This window comes from Vanellus vanellus, assembly GCF_965231255.1.
Source record: "Vanellus vanellus genome assembly, contig: HAP1_SCAFFOLD_184, whole genome shotgun sequence".
NCBI lineage: Eukaryota > Metazoa > Chordata > Aves > Charadriiformes > Charadriidae > Vanellus > Vanellus vanellus.
Window position 1 is genome coordinate 210,028 of NW_028127108.1, and position 19,423 is coordinate 229,450.

The 19,423-nt window shown below is 52.2% G+C and overlaps 1 protein-coding gene across 1 annotated transcript; it reads right to left on the bottom strand.

The window, feature by feature from the left end:
* Window positions 1-1,740: 1,740 nt before the first annotated feature.
* On the bottom strand, window positions 1,741-13,764 carry LOC309685512 (electroneutral sodium bicarbonate exchanger 1-like; the record flags this gene model as incomplete). The annotated part of the gene is made up of 20 exons (XM_082501272.1): window positions 1,741-1,842; window positions 2,259-2,393; window positions 2,494-2,667; window positions 3,944-4,012; window positions 4,809-5,060; window positions 5,657-5,818; window positions 6,172-6,285; window positions 6,994-7,155; window positions 8,037-8,142; window positions 8,245-8,490; window positions 9,366-9,499; window positions 9,634-9,808; window positions 10,297-10,388; window positions 10,553-10,699; window positions 11,134-11,221; window positions 11,594-11,751; window positions 11,883-11,992; window positions 12,139-12,327; window positions 13,277-13,437; window positions 13,629-13,764. Coding segments are annotated over 20 exons (2,912 nt in total), but the record flags the coding sequence as incomplete, so codon positions are not given.
* Window positions 13,765-19,423: the final 5,659 nt, after the last annotated feature.

Below are 19,423 nucleotides of genomic sequence, written 5' to 3' on the forward strand. Positions count from 1 at the left end.
GCGAGAGAGACGCGGTTTTGCGAGGAGAGGGGAGGAGAAAAAAACACCACAGAGAGAGAGCCAGGGAGGGAAAAGGAAGGAAAGCGGAGGGACAGCGGAGGGGCCGCCCGGGGACACAGAGCCCCAGGTCTCGCCTGGCCGCTCCCGCCACCACCCGGCGGATTGGAGGGGTTTGATCTGAAGCGCTGCCTTATATTAATTTAACAGCCGGGGGAGGAGAAGGTGCCATTTCTGCCTTTTGCAGCTTCCAGGCTGACGGCAGAGCCGAAACAAGAAAAATAATTATCATAAAAACAAACAAACAAACAAAAATTCCCCCAAAACTCCAATGTAAAACTGGAGCGCAGGGAGCAAATGCTTTTCCTTCGCCTCGGCCCAACCGCTCGGGCGCTCCGCGCTGCCCCGCCACGGAGGGCATCCCTCTCCTGCCAGGGAGAGACAGAAGGGCGAACTGAAGGCAGGACCCCAAACCAGACCCGAGAACCTGGTCGTGATGAAGAAGAAAGTGGAGAATGCGTCACATACAACAGAAACATTCAGAGTTTATTTTTGGGGAATAAAAAAAAAAGAGAAACAGAAGAGGAGGAGTGAGATATTAAAAAAATAGCACTGAACGATGAAGCGGCAGCAGTCCCTCTACCGCTACAAAGCGGCAACAACCCACACACGAACACACGGAGGCGGAACACCACCGAACTCCCACTGACTGTCATGTGCACCTCAGTTTGCTGCTCTGGAGAGAGGGAATGCCTGAAGCACACCAAGGACAGCTGAAACCATCGCCGTGGCTTAAAGGGGAATCCGCCAACTGGAAAACAAAATAAAAGCGGTTTCTGCCCATGTCTGCGTGGGCACATCCCCGAGTCACGTTCTCACGCCTCTCCTTCAAAGTCAAGATTCCTAAACATGAAAACTGGAGTTGGGGGGAGGGAGGAGAGAGAAAAGGAGGGAGAGCATCATCAGTGGGGCTGCTGCCCCGCTCGTGGGACGGCGCCAGCAGAGAGGAGCTGGTTCGTGTGCCACAGCCCTCGCCGCTTGCTCGGCATTGCCGGCAAAAAAAAAAAAAGCCGTAGGCACGTGCCACCGCTCGCAAAGGAGCACGGCCACATTCCCACACGATCCTTTACCTCTTTCCTCCCCAGATTCAGACTGTTTCCGTGCTCATAGTGAGAGCCTTCCACACGGGTGTTTTTGATATCTCATCCGAGATATTAATCTCCGAAGGATCAGTCCTGCAATAAATATTTGAGAGCGCAATCTGTGACTGTGGGAACTGACGCCACCCAGCGCATCAGCACCAGCAAGAGGAACGGGGAGGGGGGAGGAGAACCAAAGCTGTGCATAAGCACAGCGGGTTGGGCGGGAGGAGGAGGTTTGGAAGGCGAGCCGGAGAGCCGCAGAGCTACAGCTCTGTGCAAAGGCTCTGCACAGAATCCCAGACTGGTCAGGGCTGGAAGGGCCCTCTGGAGCTCACCCAGTCCCACGCCTGTCAGAGCAGGGGCACCTACAGCAGTGGCACAGGACACCTCCAGGTGGGTTTGGAATGGCTCCCGAGTGGGAGACTCCCCCACCTCTCTGGGCAGCCTGTGCCAGCGCTCTGCCACCCGCCCTGCCCATAAATTTGCTCTTCCCACCAAGCTGAGTGCATGGCGCTGGGATGCTCAGCAAAGAAACATGGAGAAAATTCTGCCAACCCACTTCAGGCTAATCTTGCCGGGGGTCCTGCTGCTTGGTGGGGCTTTACCTGTCGCTGCTTGGCTTTGGGATACCCGCGCTGCTGGTCTTGCCCAGCTGCAGCCGAACGGAGTTTGCAGCAGCAGCTTCCATCATCTCCTGGGACTCCTGACATAAAAAGGGACAAATCAAAGTTGTCTGTCTATGATCGAAGTGGAGATAAACTAAACACCCAGCAAAGCCCATGTGCTGCCCTCTCCTTCTGACCTTCTGTTAGCGCAGCCGGGGAAAGACCTTTCACTCCAAACATTTTGGGGGGGGGTTAAAACCACCCTTATGAGCAAATCTTTCCATCATAATTATAATGTTTATTATAAATGGCACCTTTAAAAATTATACTGCTATTCAAGTGTTAAGCTCACTGCTAATTTAAAAACAAGGTTATGATGCGGGATCCAGGCTGTCAGGATCTATTTCTATTGAGTTCGGATCTTCCCCCAACATTTCAAGAGAAGCTGTGACGGAAAGAGGCAATCTCAGAGCCCGAGGGAGACATCCAGCCCCGAGCACCCAGCAAGCATCACCTCTTCTTCTTTGGCTTCATTTTTGGCATCGGCCAACTTCTTCCTGCTTTCTGGCATAAGGTCATCCAAAAAGCTGAGCTCCCGCTTTGAGAAGCAGAAGTCCATCACTTTCCGGACAAACACGAGAGCCAAAACCTTCACAAAATAAGAAGGAAGAGGGGGTGAGGTGTGAGATGATGCTACATTTCACTCTGACGCTGCAAACGTCCCACTGCCGAGCGGCACCGGCTCTTACCATCATGGGAAAGATGATGGCAGCACGGGACACCTTGATGGCCCAGAGCAGGACGAGGCAGATGAGCTGGATCAAGGTGAAGAAATGCACCTTCCGCAAGGGAACGTGCCGCAGGTAGATGAAATCCGGCTGGTGTTTTGCCGGCATCCAAAAGAGCTTCAAGCGATCGAAGAACTGCAAAATAAAAGCGGAAAAGTTACCCCTTGGGGCTGCGGAAAGTTTCCGGCCCTGTTGGGACGTGGAAGGAGTTTTCAGGATCTCGCGTGCAGTGAGAAATCCTGGATCCCACTTTGTTCCTCCCGGGAGCAGCACCCGTTTTCCCTTTGCTCCATCTATAAACCAGTGTGTCCATGAGAGCTGCCCACCAAATTGCAATTATTCCACATTCTTCTATTATAGAATCACAGAAGGGTTTAGGTTGGAAGGGACCTCGAAGACCAGCCAGTCCCACCCCCTGCCCTGGGCAGGGACACCTCCCACCAGCCCAGGTTGCTCCAAGCCCCGTCCAACCTGGCCTTGAACACCTCCAGGGATGGGGCAGCCACAGATTCTCAGGGCAACCTGCGCTGGTGCCTCACCACCCTCACAGGGAAAAATTTCTCCCTGATATCTCATCTCAATCTGCCCTCTGTCAGTGTCAAACCATCCCCCCTCGTCCCCTTGCTCCCCTCCCTCATCCAGAGTCACTCCCCAACTCTCCTGGAGCCCCTTTAGGCACTGGCAGGGGCTCTGAGGGCTCCCCGGAGACTTCTCTTCTCTGGGCTGAACCCCCCACCTCTCCCAGCCTGTCCTCCCAGCAGAGGGGCTCCAGCCCTCCCAGCAGCTCCGGGGCCTCCTCTGGCCCCGCTCCACCAGGTCCATGTCTCTCCTGTGCTGCAGCCCCCGAGTTGGAGGCAGCACTGCAGGGGGTCTCCCCAGAGCAGAGCACAGCAGAGGGCACAATCCCCCCTCGCCCTGCCGGCCACACTGCTGATGCAGCCCAGGATGTGGTCGGCCTTCTGGGCTGCGATCGCGCATTGCCGGCTCATGGTGAGCTTCTCATCAGTCCGTACCCCCAGGTCCTCCTCAGACCATCTCACCCCCCCTCCCTGTTCTTCTATAAAAATATATTTTTAATATATTCTATTCTTCTGTTTGTTATTTGGCATTTCTCAGCCCACTCAATCCCCCAGTGAGGATTCCCACCGGCAGTAGAAATCGCCTTCGCTTTGCACTGAATTCCCCCATTTTCACCACACCAAACACTGCCCTGTCCCAAACTGTGACGCAGAGCGCGCTGAACTTGCCTGGTCCTCCCGCCCTACGTACCTCCTGTGCCCCCGCCAATCTTTTCCTTATACAAAATACTTTCACTGCCTGCTTTTGGGGAGGTTTTCTCCCACACCACTGCTTTTTTCCCGCCTCTCTGGAGATGACACAGCAGGGAGCTGCACGCTGTAAGAGTCCGTACCTGAATCCCTCTGAGCGACGACACACCCATGTAGAGAAAGACACCGTAAAGCACAGGCATGGGTATAAACTGGGAAATTAAAAAAAAAAAAAAAGAATGCAATAATTTATTTTTTTAATTGCTTTTTCAGTATTACTGCTCTCTTCTAGAGGCACTGCCTAAAATTGCCTAAAACTTTCCAGTTTCCACAGGGTTAGAGATGTGTCACCTCTTAACCCGTAGAGGTTTTGTGTGTGTGAGTGAGTGAGTGAATGCTCTGCTTTAGGCAGAGCATTTAGTTACGTTTCATTAGAATAATCCTGTTTTCCTGAAAGGTTGGAGGAAAATAGGTCATTTCACCCATGAAACTGTACGCCACATTCTGTGACGGCTGAAGAACATTTCTACACATTTTTGTGGCAACACGCAAAAGCGAAGTGCCTCCTTTTAGCCTAGAGCTGCGGTGACTTTGTGGGAGGAACACACAAGGAAGCCCACGGGGATGATTTTGGTGTGTTTAGCTACTGGGAACGGCTGTTGGGAGGCATTTGGGGGAGCAAATTGCATCCCATAAGGTGCTGCCTGCTTGAAAGAGAGCAGTGTACTGGTCTGAATCCGCTTCGTCGTAACCCATAAACACAGGTGGGCCTGAGAGACACCTGGGAATTAAAGCAGTTGTCCTGCTCGCTTGCCTCGAGGACACCAAACTGGGGTGTGAAGGGCTGGAAAGGGTAACTGAGGCTGCTTCCCACCGTGGGCCAAGCCTCAAGGTTTGGGATCGCCTCCTCCTCTGCTCCACACCTACTCAGGCCTGGAGGGAGGGGATGGTTTTTGTCAAACCTCCAAAAAGCTCACGCTTGTTGGGTGTTTTGCATTTTCCTCTTACCTTTAACACCGAAGTGAAGAAGACAGAGCAGCCCATGAGCACAAAGATCATCAAGCCGGTGACTCTCTGCTCTCGTATCCCCAGAAACTTGGGTTGTTCTCCTGGAGCTGAGCAGCCAGACTCCACTTTGAGGCTATTCACGTGGGTGATGGACAGGACAGTCGCAGCCACAAACCAGGGCAGCCCCATCACGGAGCACACCCCGAGCATCACGGCCACCATGAAAAGGTCCAGGTGGTACCCGCATCCTTTCTGTGGGCAGCAAAACAAGGAACAGAGCATCCCACAGCACAAGAGCGAGGACAACGTCGCGACTCAGACTCAAACCCTACTTGGGCGCAAGTCACCCTCTTGAAAATTTAAGAGAAGAATTGGCAAAAATAAGGATGGATCCGGTCTTTGCGCAAGCACCTTGCATGAAAATCTGGCAGGAGTTCAGACCAAGTGGATTTGGGAGGTTTGTGCAATAGCTACTTCTCAAACAAACACACAAACAAACAGACTATTTTCATTCATAAAGAAATTTCTACTGCTTGTAAGCAAGATGTGACCCCGAGTTATCCCTGGCAGTGTGTCAAAACAGTTCGTTCCCCCAGCTCCTGCTGGCGTTTTGAAACAAAAACACGCTTCTATAGTGCTCGAAAATTAATTTGCTCCTCCAAAAGATTGCTCATCTGAACTGCCCTCGTTTGCTCCCTGTGACATCACTAATCCAGCAGAGCATCCTGCCACACAGCCTGACATTGTCCCAAACCAACGCCTTCACTAAGCACTTGGCATAGGAGCTTCTCCCCACACCTGCAGCCCAGAGTGGGGTGGGGATGGGGTCAGCTCTCGCAGCCCCTTACCTTCAGCTTGTGCTCCTTCCTGTTGACAATGACAGACGTGATCTGCTGGTCCATGAATATCAAGATGGTGCAGAGCAGAGCTGGGATGGGCGCGGCCAACACCGTCCACCAAGGGTTGGGCCCTATGGGGTTGACCAACCACCCGCGGTCGTCTCTGGTAGGCTGCAACAAAGCCAAAACACACATCAGGATCAACTCCCAGCCCAGCCACTTCACTGGCTTTGATTTTCCTCTCCATCGCTGTGCCGCCTCATCTCCTGGCCCTGCCTTCGTGTCACCCTCTCCTACGGGGTTCAGCAGTGCCAGCGTCCTCGTCGCAAGCACCTATAGATACTTCTGTAGGTATCAAGTTTTGGGGCTGGCGTCTTCTTTCCAGAAGGAAACGATGCATTCGGAGGTGGAAGAGGAGATAGTAACACCACCAGCATCCCCAGACTCAGCCCTGTCCTGTCCCAGCATCACCTTGTGGCATCCCCAAGGGCTGAAAGTGGCTCCACACCAAAACACCCCATTACCTTGAACATGTGGGGGACGTGGAGCTTCGGCGATGGGATCCCAACCAGGAAGTCAATGAGGACCATGATGACGATGGTGAGGAAGACACCAAAGTCACTTACTGCGGACCGTACCTGGGGCAAGAAAGCAGAGCTGAAAGGGACAGCACAAACGGGGCCATACCGGGAGATGGAAAAGTTAAAGACGTCAACAGCATTAAGGCTGGTTAACAAATTCCCACCACTCTGAGAAGATGCAGCCAAATCCCTCGGTTAGATACTGTTGCTGTGTTTGTACCTGCGAGATCTGGTGTCAGGCAACAAAAAAAGTTTAATTAGGTGGAAAAGGGTGGTTTAAATTCAAACCTTAAAAAAAAGCCAATAAATATTAAAAAATAAGGAAACAGATGTCTGCCACTACAGCTGCACTCACAGCTACAATGGGAATAAAGCACTGAGGCATCATTTGCTCCTCAAAAGGAAGAAACAGTGTCCTTTGTGACTTTTTCTATGGCAGTTCCTCATTTGAATCAACTTTCCATTTGAGCATATAAGGCACAGAAGGTGAAAAAAAAAAACAAAAAAACAACAACCAACCAACTTTGGAAGACCTGATTTCCCACTGCCTGGGCAAAAAACCGCTCCGGGGCAGGTCGCGAGGCAGGTGGGAAACACTACGATCGTTTTGCACTCCTGGAAATGAGTGAGGGACATCCAAGTTTGGCCTTCAAGGTCAACATTTCCCAGTTTGACCAAGCGGTGGCAAACACTGCTTAGTGCTCCGGGAAAGCCATTTTGGGAAATGAGTGTGGAGACTGCTGCTGGCCACCGTCTTCTACCTACTCTGGTCGGGAAGTAGCGGCTGGTTTTAAACTTCTTCAATAAGCCCGACAGGACAAAGGTGGAGAAGAAGAGGATGCAGCACCAGAAGAGGACATCGGGCGTGTAGGGGCCATTGTGTCCACAGGCAGGTCCACGAAACTCTCCATGCAAATACCGACATTCCTGGGGAAACAGCATCAGGACACAAAGGTAGTGCACATGCGGCAAGGAAACCTCGGATAACTAGGGAGTTTGGAGGATCTTGCTCCAAGATCTGTGACCTCGGGACTGCTGCTGCCAGCGGAGATTTATATTTAACGATCAACAGCAGCTGAATAAGTGACACATGGAACTACACAGACAGCGGAGAGAGGAGATGTGATGGGACACTGTACCACAGACCCATGGCACATCCTCTGCTTGAACAGCAGGTAACCGTGGCTGAAGAAGACACCAGAGGGGAAGGAAACACTGGAAACTCTTGGGGAGAGTGAAAGAGGGAACGGGGAATGAGGGCTAAGACAACAGCGACAGGAAAGGAGAAGAGACAAATTGTCCCTTCCCAGGGGCGGGCTCACAGGACACGGCCAAGGGGGGTGAAGATGTCCATAAGAGCGTCCCACCCTGTGCCTGAGCTCTGCTTCCAGCAACAATGGCCCAAGGGGCTGCTCAGACATGCAAGTTTATGCACGTACCTTCAGACAGCGCTGAGTAAGAAAGCAAGGCCTGGAGTTAATAGGAACCAATTAAGGAAGCTAATTACAGCCTTCAAGCATGAACTTAAGTCCTCCAACTTCTCCAATAACCAAAGCACCCACTGAACCTTGCTCCCAGACAGAACCGCTGTTCTGAGGATAACAGTTATTGCCCACCATGTCGGGGATGAGGTGGACTCTCCTTCCCAGGCCCAAGGGGGTTAAACACACTGAAGTAATGACTTTTCAGAGCAGCACTGGCACAGTTGGAAGCCCATCATCACCTGAAGGGCTCTGAGCTTTGCACCAGGCCAGTGCCCCTGGACCCCGCGGCCGCGGCACGAGGAAGCAGTGACTCGGGGCACTTACAGTCACCGTGAGGTTCTCCCAGGTGATGCCAGACACATTGATCTTGTTGCTCTCCCAGAACTGCAGGGTTTCGTTGCTGGGATGGGTCGGTGCCTCACACTTACAGCTGGGAGGAGAGAAGCCAAGACAGGGGTGAGGGGAAGGTGATGGAGGTGCAGCCCTGAGCTCCTGCCAAGGGGCAGCGGCGTTTTAGGAGGAAGAAACCCACTAGGAGATGGTGAGGAAGTCCAGCTTGCTGTGCGTGTGCACAGGGTAGGTCTCTCGCAGGTGACTCAGCTTCTCCAGAGCCTCGTAGATGAAGATGATGCAGATGAGGGAGGCGAAGGCTTCTTCGGTGAAGCGGGTGATGTAGCACACCAAAGAGCTAGCATCAGTGGCCACCAACACTACGCAGAAGAAGGCGGTCCACAGACCGATGCATGCCCGGAGAGAGAGATAGGAGAGCGCGTAGTCCCTGGGAAAGCAAAAGAAAACGCAGGGTGGAGAGGGCAGCAAGAGGCTCCAAGCCGTGCCTTCCTTCGGGGAAAGTCGGCAGCAATTCAGGAGCGTGTCAAGGCTGCGGATGGTAAATGCAGTTTCGACAGACAGCCTTGGGACTGCAGCACAGGGTGTGGGCCCGCAGGAGGAGAGGCTAATTAATCCTTATTTAACAATGACCTTGTGTTAATGCCTCGGAGGCTAATTGAGGTCAAGTCCCTGTTGTGGAAGGTGGTGTTCTCCCACATCACCCCGATGCCCTAACAGCGAAACCGGCTGGGTTTGCACCCAGTTACCTGCTGCCAGCAAGTTGGGGCTTCATAATAAATTTAATTGCAATAAGGGGGTTAATCTCCCATCACAGTTGCCACAACAAAAAGACTGTCATGGAAAATATCCATTTCGCCTGAAAAGCTCCTGCTTTCTCAAAAATCATCAAAACATTGGACCAGAAAACTCTTTGGATATGTGGGTAAAATATATTTCCACTTCCAGCAAAAATCATGCAAAAAAGTGCCCGAGTTTGTACTGAGAGGAAAGCAAATCTTCCCTCATTCCCAAACCAGAGTCATTTGTCTCATCTTCCCTGTGCAGCCCAGCTCGGGCATCCACATCCTTGTGGTTTCTCCTCCTCCTGCTCTTTCACTTTAACCCTAAAAACCCCGAACCACCCATCCATCCTTCAGAGACCGAGGGCTCCTGCACCGTCACATACTAAAGCAGCAGCGCGTGATGTCTGTGACACAGAAGACAACTTCAATCTACCAACTACCACTAAGAAAAACATCTTTTCTCCATCCCTGCCTTCTTCCGAAGGCGCTCGCAGCACCTGGCCGCAGCAGCCAGCCTTACTTGCAGAATTTGTAGAGGATCTTCTCGAACACGAGGACGGGGCCGGTGCTGCCGAGGATGGTGAGAGGTTGGCCAGCAAAGAGGGAATACACCACGCCGGTCATGGATGCGCCCAGCAGCGACTCCATGGCACTCTGTCCGGGGAAGAGAGGCAGCAGCGAGTAATTAAATCATTAGGGGGAAAAAAACAAGTGCAAATTCACTGCAGCAAGGACTTTTGCATGAGTTTTGTCCTCCCCCATGCCACCCAACAGAGAGAGGTGCTCACTATGTGGCCGTTGGTCGCCTCCCCCAGCAGTCCCCCGAAGGTGATGATGGGGGACATGCAGGCACAGTAGAGGAAGAGGAAGGACGCCAGACACTGCAGGCTCAGACCATCCCGAAAGTCACTCCAGAACCAGGGGGCTTTTCGCTTCACATCCTGGATCAAACCTCCAAAGAGCCTGGAGGAAGGAAAAAAAAAAACCAAACCATTTTCGTGGAAGACAGCGTTAAGTTTTCTTGGCTGAGGAAGGACAATCGCAAGCACAGAGTAACTTCCATTGCTAAAAAGAAGTCTCCTTCTCCCATTTTAGCCCCAGTAGAAACTGAGGCATATGAAAAAACCCTCCAACAAAAAGAAAAGGAGACCAAACCTGAGAGCCCACCCCCTCTTATTGCAACAGTCCCTCACTTTGAGAAGCAGCAGAGCTCTACCTGGAGGTACTTACACATCTGCTTCCACCCCAAAGCAAGAAAACCTGTGTGCAACCATGCTGCGGCTCAGCCCAGCTGCCCAAATCTCCCACCCGCCCAGCCCAGGGGACCAAGCTGGGAACCTGGAGCCCCTTCACTGACCCAGTTAACCCCAAAACTCTGCTAGAAGGGAGGTGTGCGCTCAGATTTTAGGGGCAAACAGAAAAACACCCCACCAAACTATTTCAGTTCACACCTTCCTGTCCGCTCCAGTTCAGGACCGCTGTGCTTCTCCGGCTTGCTGTGAGAAGCGCTGTCATCGAGAGCTTCTGGCACCTTCCTTTTTTCCTGTTAAAATGGAAATAAGATAAAGATATGTCTTTGCAGCCACTGGCTTGTTTTGCTTTTTGGGCTGGGTACGTGACCTATGAATTTGGGCCCCTGAGCAGCACCCCCAGCCGTGCTGCCCTCCTGCCCATCCCCCTCGTGCCTCCTTCTGCCGCAGCACCCACCTGCGAAGGGACGTTTTTCGGGGGCTCAATTCGTATGGAGGGATCCCACTCTCCTGGCGGCAAAACCATGACCTGATCCAGAAACTCATCGATGCCAGCCACCAGGTCAGCCTGGTTCTTGGCTTTATAGGCAACGTCGTGGAAAACCTGCCGTAGGAGACAACCTGGTGAGAGCATGACCCATCTCGGATGTCCTAACCAGTGCAATAAGCTCTTGGCTAAATGCAAGGTCATTTCCCCCAAATCGCCTGTTGGAAGTGGCAGGAAATATTCCCCCCAAAGCAAAAATCTGTGCATCACAGTATTTGTAACCATCTCCACCAGGCTCCCGTCCCCCATGGCACACCACAGCCTTCTGCTTCAAGAGAAGTTTCACTGGCCCTGGCAATGCCACCACTGGGGACAGCGTGCTGGGGACCCTGGGGAGAAGGATGAGGCGCGGGCTGCAGCCCAGGTGGGATTTTAGCCTCCTGCAGGCAGCTAAGAGAGACAACAAACCCTCTTCCTCACTACTACAGAGACAGGGAGAGGTGAAGAAAGCCCAAAAAAATGACCCGGAGATATCTCTTATCTTGTCACACCTCATCTGTCATGATAGTAGCCATGGACCTGCCGATCTCGTGGTACTGATGGGCTTTTCCTCCTGGTCCAAGCAAAACAAACAGGAACCTAGGCAAGAAAACCAAAATGAGAGAGAAGAACATGGCCTCACTCAAAGGGCGCCCAAGGAAATCCCTGGGAGCTCCCAGCCCAGAGCGCGGCTCCAGGGGGGACGTGTAGGCTCACTGACTCCGGTGATGAATTTGAAACGCATCAAAACCAAATGCAAATTTGAGTTTGGGGCCAACTTTCATTAAAATTGGCCAATGGGTTTAAAAGCTCCAGCAGGGAAGGGAGGAATGAAAGCACGGAGATGTGGGTGGGAGAAACGTGCTTGCTCCCACTGGCTGTGTTCTCGAGACACCCAACTGATACGTGCAATTTGGTGTTTTGTTGTGGTGGGTTTTTTTTAAATAAAAACTTTGCGCTTCTCATTCAGACCTCGTTGGGATGGGAACTTCCGTCATGCCCGAGAGGAGGACAGCCGGGGTCAGGCGGACAAATGCCACGATGGGCTGGCGAAGGAAATCCAGCTCTCCTACGAGCACGTTGCACGCTTCAGCCCCGGTGGGAATTTTCTTCATGAAGCGCAGCTCCGCCTGGGCACGACAAGGGATTTTCAGGCCATTACCCCAAAAGCAAAGAGCACAGCACTCTGCAGAACACTCTGCAGCCAAGTTTGCAAGAGCAAATCTGGCCTAAAAGCATAAGAAAGCTACGAGTGTCTCACCTTGCTTAGATCCATCGCATGGCTGTCACGGTTCACCCCATTTTTAGCTTCTGCAGTGGTGGGAGATGGATGAGGAATGAGTGTTTGGGTTGGGAGGAGAAAGAAAGACACTGAGAAAGACAGGCAAGGAGCAATCGGGACACTTCTCCTTTGCCGGGAGAAGTCTAATGGGGCCAAAGCCCTGCAGAAACCTTCACCTGGTGCCAAAGCCTGGCAGAAACCCTCACCGGATACCAAACCCTGCAGGAACCCTCACCTGGCTTGTCGAGGGGAAGGACGTCTAACTGCTTCTTGCTCATGTCAGCAAATGAGCAGACGATGGGGAGAAGGTTGTTTCTTTTCTTCTCGTTCTGATGGTGATGCTTCTTCAAAAGCACTTCTCGAACTTTCACCCGCATGCGCTCATCAAACCCCGCGGACTGCTCTTGCTGGCCCAGGATCATATCTGGAGATGGCAACGGGAAACGAAGCCATCAGAGCAGAAAGTCCCCAAGTCCCGACCCCTCAAGCCCCCGGCGAAGGCTGCGCCACGCAGGATACCCTAACGCGGGCTCAGCCTTGCTTAGCAAGACGTTTTAACGCAGTTCAGCCTTTGCAGCGAAAGGAAGAATTCTCTTTTGCTAAAAGCCATCATCAAAGTGCTTATTCATCACTCCGCTCAGATAATTATTCCCCATCCTGGATAATGCCAGTTTTTTTCCTGATCTGGCGTTTCTAGACAGACTCTCTAGACTCGACACATTTCAACAAATTATAAGCAATCTCTAGCACAGACTTTCCCAGAGTTTCCTTTGCCCATCGACTGCAATTTGCCAAACACAGGGAGAAACGTGCTAATAACGGCTCCGATTTCTCCAGCTCTTGCAAGGGCTGAATGGAGACCTGCCAGTCAAAGATAATTTCTCCAAAGCCGCTTTTTCAATTAACTTCAATTATCTTCCCCACAGAAATATGCTGCTTGGTCACCTGCCATATAAACTCTGCCTTTAAAGCTCTTAAATCCTGGATGTTAAGGCAATAGGAAAAAAACAAAACAAAGAACGGGAGGAAACAGCTTGTAGTAAGTAGCTTATTTAAGGAGGTTCAGCTCTTACGCAGACTCCATGTTTCTGAGAGCAGCCTGCCAAGCCCTGACACTCCTTTCTGGCCAGAGAATATTCTCTAATCGCCTCTCTGACCCCACAAATTGCTTTCAAAAGGCTCCCATACTGGGAGGAAAAGCTGATGTGACTGTTGTACACCCAGTCTACATCCAAAAAGCAACCCACGATTTAAAAACACCGCGCGACTTCTGGAAAAGGATGTGCCATTGGGGCAGGGTTTGATACGGGAGTGAAGGGCACCGCGGCAAATTGAGCTCAGCCGTTCCCGGCGGGACGCAGCGTGCTCAGTACCTGCGATCTCTTCAATGCTGTTGGCACAAACGTCCAGCAGCACCATCCCGTTGCTGATGCAGCTCCGCAGCTCAAAGAGGCTGTGCAAGGATAGCGTGGCCACGTAGGGCTTGCTCCAGCGCTCGCCACCATCTTCCACGTCCTCCTCAAACTTCAGCCACCTGCGGACATTGGGCACGATCAGCCCCGTTGCAAGAAAACAGCCTCAGCTCTGCAACCCCTTCGGTGCAGCTACGGGGCGGCAAGAGGAGAAGGCTCCGCGCATCGGCACCTGCAGCTGCAAAAGCTTCGCGTTCCGGAGAGCGGAAGGCAGAGCCCACGGCCGCCACTGCAGCCGGCGGCAGGGATTTACCTTGCCGTTTCCTTCCACTCGGCATCTTCACCCGCCTTCAGGAAGATCTCATCCAGCTCGGTGAACAAGTGGTGGGGAACATGCTGCTCGTCCTCCTCGGTGCTGAGGATGAACTGCACCCGCTGGGATGGGGTGTCTGGGGGCAGAAGATAAATCCCGTTACCACACCTGCATTCGACCCGTCACGCTCACACGCAAAGTGGCCATCGATCGGCACCAGTTCAGCCCTAAATATTGGGCTAGCCCCTCTCCCCCAGGTCTGGCCAGGCTTGCACAGAGCCACGGAGAAGGAGAAGCATCTATTGCACCTCTGCATAAGGACGGGCCACTTTCCTTCCCCACGTTTCCATTTTTAAAGGCAGGATCCCTCTACGGAAGACCAGCCTCAATCCATTATGCCTTCAACTGCCTCCCAAATAATGCCACTTTCCCTCAGAAGAACAGCAAACCACACAAATCAGCCACACAGACCTGCTTGCAGAGGACCCCGGCACCCACGCAGCCCCGAGAAGGCTCGTGAACACTGCGGCGGGACTTACAGTGGTAGCCCTGCTCCATTGGGGCACAGTCCTTCTCCCGTTCCTTCTTCCAATGCTTCTGGCGGTGGGGTCGGTGGTGCCGGTGGCGCCGGTGGCTTTGCCTCACCAGCGGCATCCGCACGCCCACAGACAGGGTGCGGTGGCCTGCGAAAAAAGCAGTGTTTGCATCACTCTCGATATTGCGGAGACGGTTGACGCCGCTGCCACGATTAAACCAGCGCATCCATCCCAGGAGGAAACACCAACTTCTCTTCATTTTAGTTTCACTGCATCCCTGAATGTCAGAGACATCCTTTTTTCCAAGCCTGTTTTACTCTAACTTTGCAACAACAGAGCAACAACAAGCGATGGCTCCGGGTCACCTAAAAGTGCCCTGAAAATATCAACCCTTGTCTAAAATTCCAGCTTTGGCTGGACAACACTCAGACCTGCTCATTCAGCAGCGACAGAAGGTAATTATTTTTAAAATCTTTGTATGGCACAAGGCAACAAGAGGAGATCCAATCAGTCCTGTGATAATGAAGTCTGGAACAAAAAAAAAAGAAAATCACAGCCCTGTGTCTGCAGCCATCAAATTATTCTCCTGACCTCTCCAAGCCAAGAGCAGCCTCTGAGAAAACAAGCTGGGAACTACCAAGCTCTGTGGCCAACGCTCACACCGCAGATGCCATGGGGGCTTTTTCCCCTCTGTCTAAAAGCCATAATATTAAAACAATGTGAAAATAACTGTGCTTGTTTATTTAGAAGCACGCCACGTTTCGCTGCAGGTGATGCATACGCTGAGCACAGGACGCGGCAGGGACTTAGCGCGACGGAAAAACGCGTGGGGCTGGTGGCACCTCTCCCGACTCACCTTCCAGCTCCTCCTTCTCATAGTGAATAGTGACAGCGGTGCTCGTTCTTCCCTGGTCAATCACCGCCTCCTCGTCGTGTCTCTGTTTAGTGAGGAGAAGAAGATACAAGTTGGGACCAGGTGAGGAGAGCTCCCTTACGTCCTCCCAGCCATCACCCATCCCTGCGCCACGCAAGCCCAAGAGCATCAGACCTCTGTGTGTCTCCTCCTCCAGGCACAGCCTTAAAAACACGGACTTGGAGGTTTTTATTCCCATACCCAAATAAAACCACCTGTAATGTCACCTGTATTGTATATACCGTGAGTCTGGAAGGATTTACTAAAAGGGGAGACAGTTGAGTGTTTCAAACCAAAACCAAACCTCCTGCTTCGTTCTTGTGGTTCCTTTCGAAAAATTAAAATTAAAAAAGGGATTTCCAAACTGGGGGTGGAGTGGGGTGGGGGAACCCAACTCCACACTTTTGAGCACAGCCAGTTTCATTCTCCAAAAGTGATACCTGCAGGACTCACTAGATGGCACTTGGCCACAGGACATGGCCACCATCAACCTCCAAAGGCCCTCAAGAACCTGCAAGGGTGAAGCTTCGACTTCAACCCAACCAGGCTCGGGCTTCTCTTGCTGCAAGCACGCTTTCCACACAAAACTGCATTTTTCTCCTCAAAAGAAAAGCCAAAGGCTAACAGCTAATGCCCTCCTTGGCTGAAATACCACTGCCAGCGCTGCACAAAGAGCATCTGTGCCTTAAAAGCCAAAGGAGAACTACAGGCGTTCTCTTCTCCCCTTGCCCCTGGGCTGGGGAAGGGCATCACCGGGATCACCACGCTCAAAGAAATAAAAACCCAACCACGTCTCACACTCGAGTCGCAACTGCAACTTTGAAAGGGCCTCCAGGAAACCCTTCTCTTTAGAGAAGAGCAAAACACCAGAAATCTGCTTTTTATCCCCCAAATCCCTGCTTTGACTGAATGGCATCACCTGCCGCTGTGCAGCAGCAACGCTCGGGAAGCTCACACCTCCCGCTCACCAGTCAATTTAATGAGCAAAAGGAACAAACGTTCCCATCTGGGAATGAGTTTTTTCTGGCCCCCGAGTACTAATTTCAAAGCCGACTTGCTGCGACCTCCCCGCCACCTCCCGGCACTCGCCCGCGTCACCCGGCAGCCGGATTATGACGCGCCTGTGGCTTTCCCTCCACCACCCTCCGTCCCTTCTTAGCAATGCGTCTGCTCCCCTCCAGATTTACCGGAAAAAAAACTCAAAAACCCAAACCCCATCCTCAGAAAAGGCACGGGACAAAAGGGGCTTAATCAAATCGCTTTAAATGGCAATTTTAGTAAAATCATTACTTAAGTAAAACACCAATTTGAATTAAATCGCAATTTAAGTAAAATCGCCACCGAAATAAAACCCCAATTTGAATTAAATCACTATTTAAATTAAATCGCAACTTAGATACAATCACAATTGAAATAAAATCGCAATTTAAATACAACGGCGAGCTTGAGTGTGTTACAGGGGTGTCAGAGTGGGAATAAATGGAGCGATTTGGGCATCACAGCTCCCCAAATCCCCCCCGAGCAACATGGGGAATGTCTGCTTCTCTCTCAGAAACCATTTTGGCTCCGTGCTCCCACCCACGATGCTAAACCTGCCCCCGGCAGGGCACAAAGCATCGTCCCCCCGCATCCTTCCCTGCTCTGGCGACATGCCAGTGGGATTTTGGGAAGTCTCCCCCCCTTTTTGGGGGATGCGCAGACCCTCGGCACAGCCCTCCCACCTGTAACTCTTCCAGAAGTGTCATTTTGGGACCCTCCTCCTGCTTCATCCTCAAGTCGGTCACCGGTTTTGGGGGATAACTGAGCCTCCAGATCAATCAGAGGACCAAACCCTCCGACTGCAGACCAGTGACTCCCAGTCTGCACCATCTCCAGCACATAAACAGCGACCGTTGCTGGGATCGGAATGTTCAGGGTGACCCCGGCAGTTATTTAAAGCTATACACCCCAATACTGATCCCGCTTGGAAAACTTAGCGGATGGGGAGAAACCTGCTCTGTTTTGAGGAAAAACTCTCCAGAATAGAGAAAAGGGGTGGAAACGCTGCATCTCGGCAGGGCAAAAGGTTACACAGTGTTTGGGTGTATTTGAAAGCCCAAACCGCCAAAAGACCACGTGAGGCACAAACCGTTGGGGAAGTACCCGTTATGGGGCAGCCCTGATTTTCATCAACATTTCCTGCATCAAATCAGGGTGTTTCAGGGAGGTCTTCCTTCGGCACGGCCTCCGTCCCTTCGCGGCTTCCCTAAACCCTCGTTAGACAGACCAAGTCCTACGCCGTACGGAAATGGCCAGAGAAGCCCCATGTTTTACTCTCCTGGCTTCCGCCAGCTATCTCCAGCCCTACTTTATGTTCCGAGCGGAGCTAATCCCTCATTTCCAGCCTACAGATTCATTTGCTGTCATGAACTTCCTCCCCGGCGCTGCTCAGCACAAAGGTTAATGGCCCCGGCTCGCCCTGAAAGGTTACATGGGATGTAAAATAACACAGCGAAGGAGGGTGACACCGAGGGCTAATCCGTTAAAATCCCATCGGGATCCAAGCTCAGATCTCTGCTGCTTTTTTATTATTTAGTATTAAAGCTTCAGGCGCAAAGACAGGAGGAAAGAAGCCAAGTGGGTCCGTGGCCAGATGCTCCGAGCATCCCATCGCCCTTCCCCAGTTGTTGCAGCATCCCCGAAATCGCGGCAAATCTCGCACAGAGATGCCACCGAAGGAAACGGTGCCACTCAAAACCCTCTTTTTCCTGATTAAGCCACTCAAATGGACTCACAAAGGTTATTTCATTGAGGAAATCGCTGGAGGATTTAAGGATTTAATAAGTCTATGGGATCTGTGGATGCGTGGGCTTGGGATGGGACGGAGCAGGACGGAGAGATGCCTCCAGAAAGCGAATTATCCCATCCCAGGATGAGTACCAGCACTCACAGACGCTTCGCCTTCCCTCTTTGTCCTTCGCCGCCGCTGCCAGGCGCCTGGAAAACATCAAATCATCGAAACGGGGCTGGGAAAGGGGATGGCGAGCTCACTTTTGAGTTTCGGAGCAGAGGGTGTTGTTCCATCTCAAGAACAATTCTCCAAATTATTATTTTGCTGCAGGGTTTTTTTTGTCCCAGCAGGAGAGAGAGGGACTTTTAACTGTCCTGCCTCAGTTTACCTGTCTCAGTGCAACTCTTCCAGTTAGAAAGAAAAATCTTTCCCTGGGGAAGCTTTGGTGTAATTGAGGATGAGGAAAAGCACAAAGCAGAGGTTCAGGTCCGGCTTTGAGTCCTCCCGGTGCCGGGGGAGGCCAAAAGCATCGCACGAGCAGGCAAACTTCCCATCTCAGCCCCCTCATTCCGTCACTCGCAAGCTGGACTGGCCACCAGCAGCAGGAGGGAGGATTGATGTAATTAATCTCGCGCAAAGTGTAATTAATAACACTGATCCCAGTGTTATAAGGGGATGAGGGGCCAAACTGGGGGAGCTGCTCTGGTGGCGGAGCAGGAGACCCCCCTCCTCGCCCCTCTCCATCCTACCCAGATGAAGCCACCGGCCCTGTGGCTCCCTCCTTTGCTATCGTGGGGGTCAGCACCGTCCCCTGCAGGGACCCCTCCGGCTCCTGAGCCAGGATTTGGGCTGTGACGGGGACTGGACCCGGGAGAGGACACATCTCCAGAGCCCCAAAGTGGGGCTGTGAGGAGGGGGGACACACGCAGGTCACAGCTGAGCATCACCAGGACGTGACCATCATCCCTTGCTGGCGGAGACGCAAATTCCTCTCAGTCTTTCACCCGAAAGACTACATGTCACTAAAGAAAGACCGAAAATCTACACGTCACTATCACCTAAGGGGGAAACACTATTAAATACAATACCTTATTCTCTGCTGTTCTTATCTTCTGGGTCTTTCTGGAGCGGGGGTGACCTCGTGGTGGTGGACCCTCCGCAGAGCTCAGGCGCTGCCGGAGGCGAGAGATGGTGGGTGGGGTTTTCTTAGTGGAGGAAAGGGACCTGGTTGCTGGGCTGCACCGGCAGTTGCCCAGTTGCCAACGGGAGGAGGTCACCCTCTGGGCTTCTGCCGGCTTCGCCGCCCTTTGAAGACGTTTCCAGGGCCTTCCGATCCTGCCGTGGGCGATGGTATTTCACATGCGTGTTCCTCCCGTTGACTGTCCCAAACACCCTGGAAGGGAAAAAACAAACGGGGATTTTTAACTCCTTTTTTAAGAAAAAAAAATTTGTTAGACGACGTTTCATTATTTCTAATTTTGTGAGTTTCTTGTGCGTTTTGCACAGTCTCTGCCGGTACCCCCGGCTGGGTGGGACCTCGTTGGTTAAACACGGCAGATCATTGGGGATTAAAATA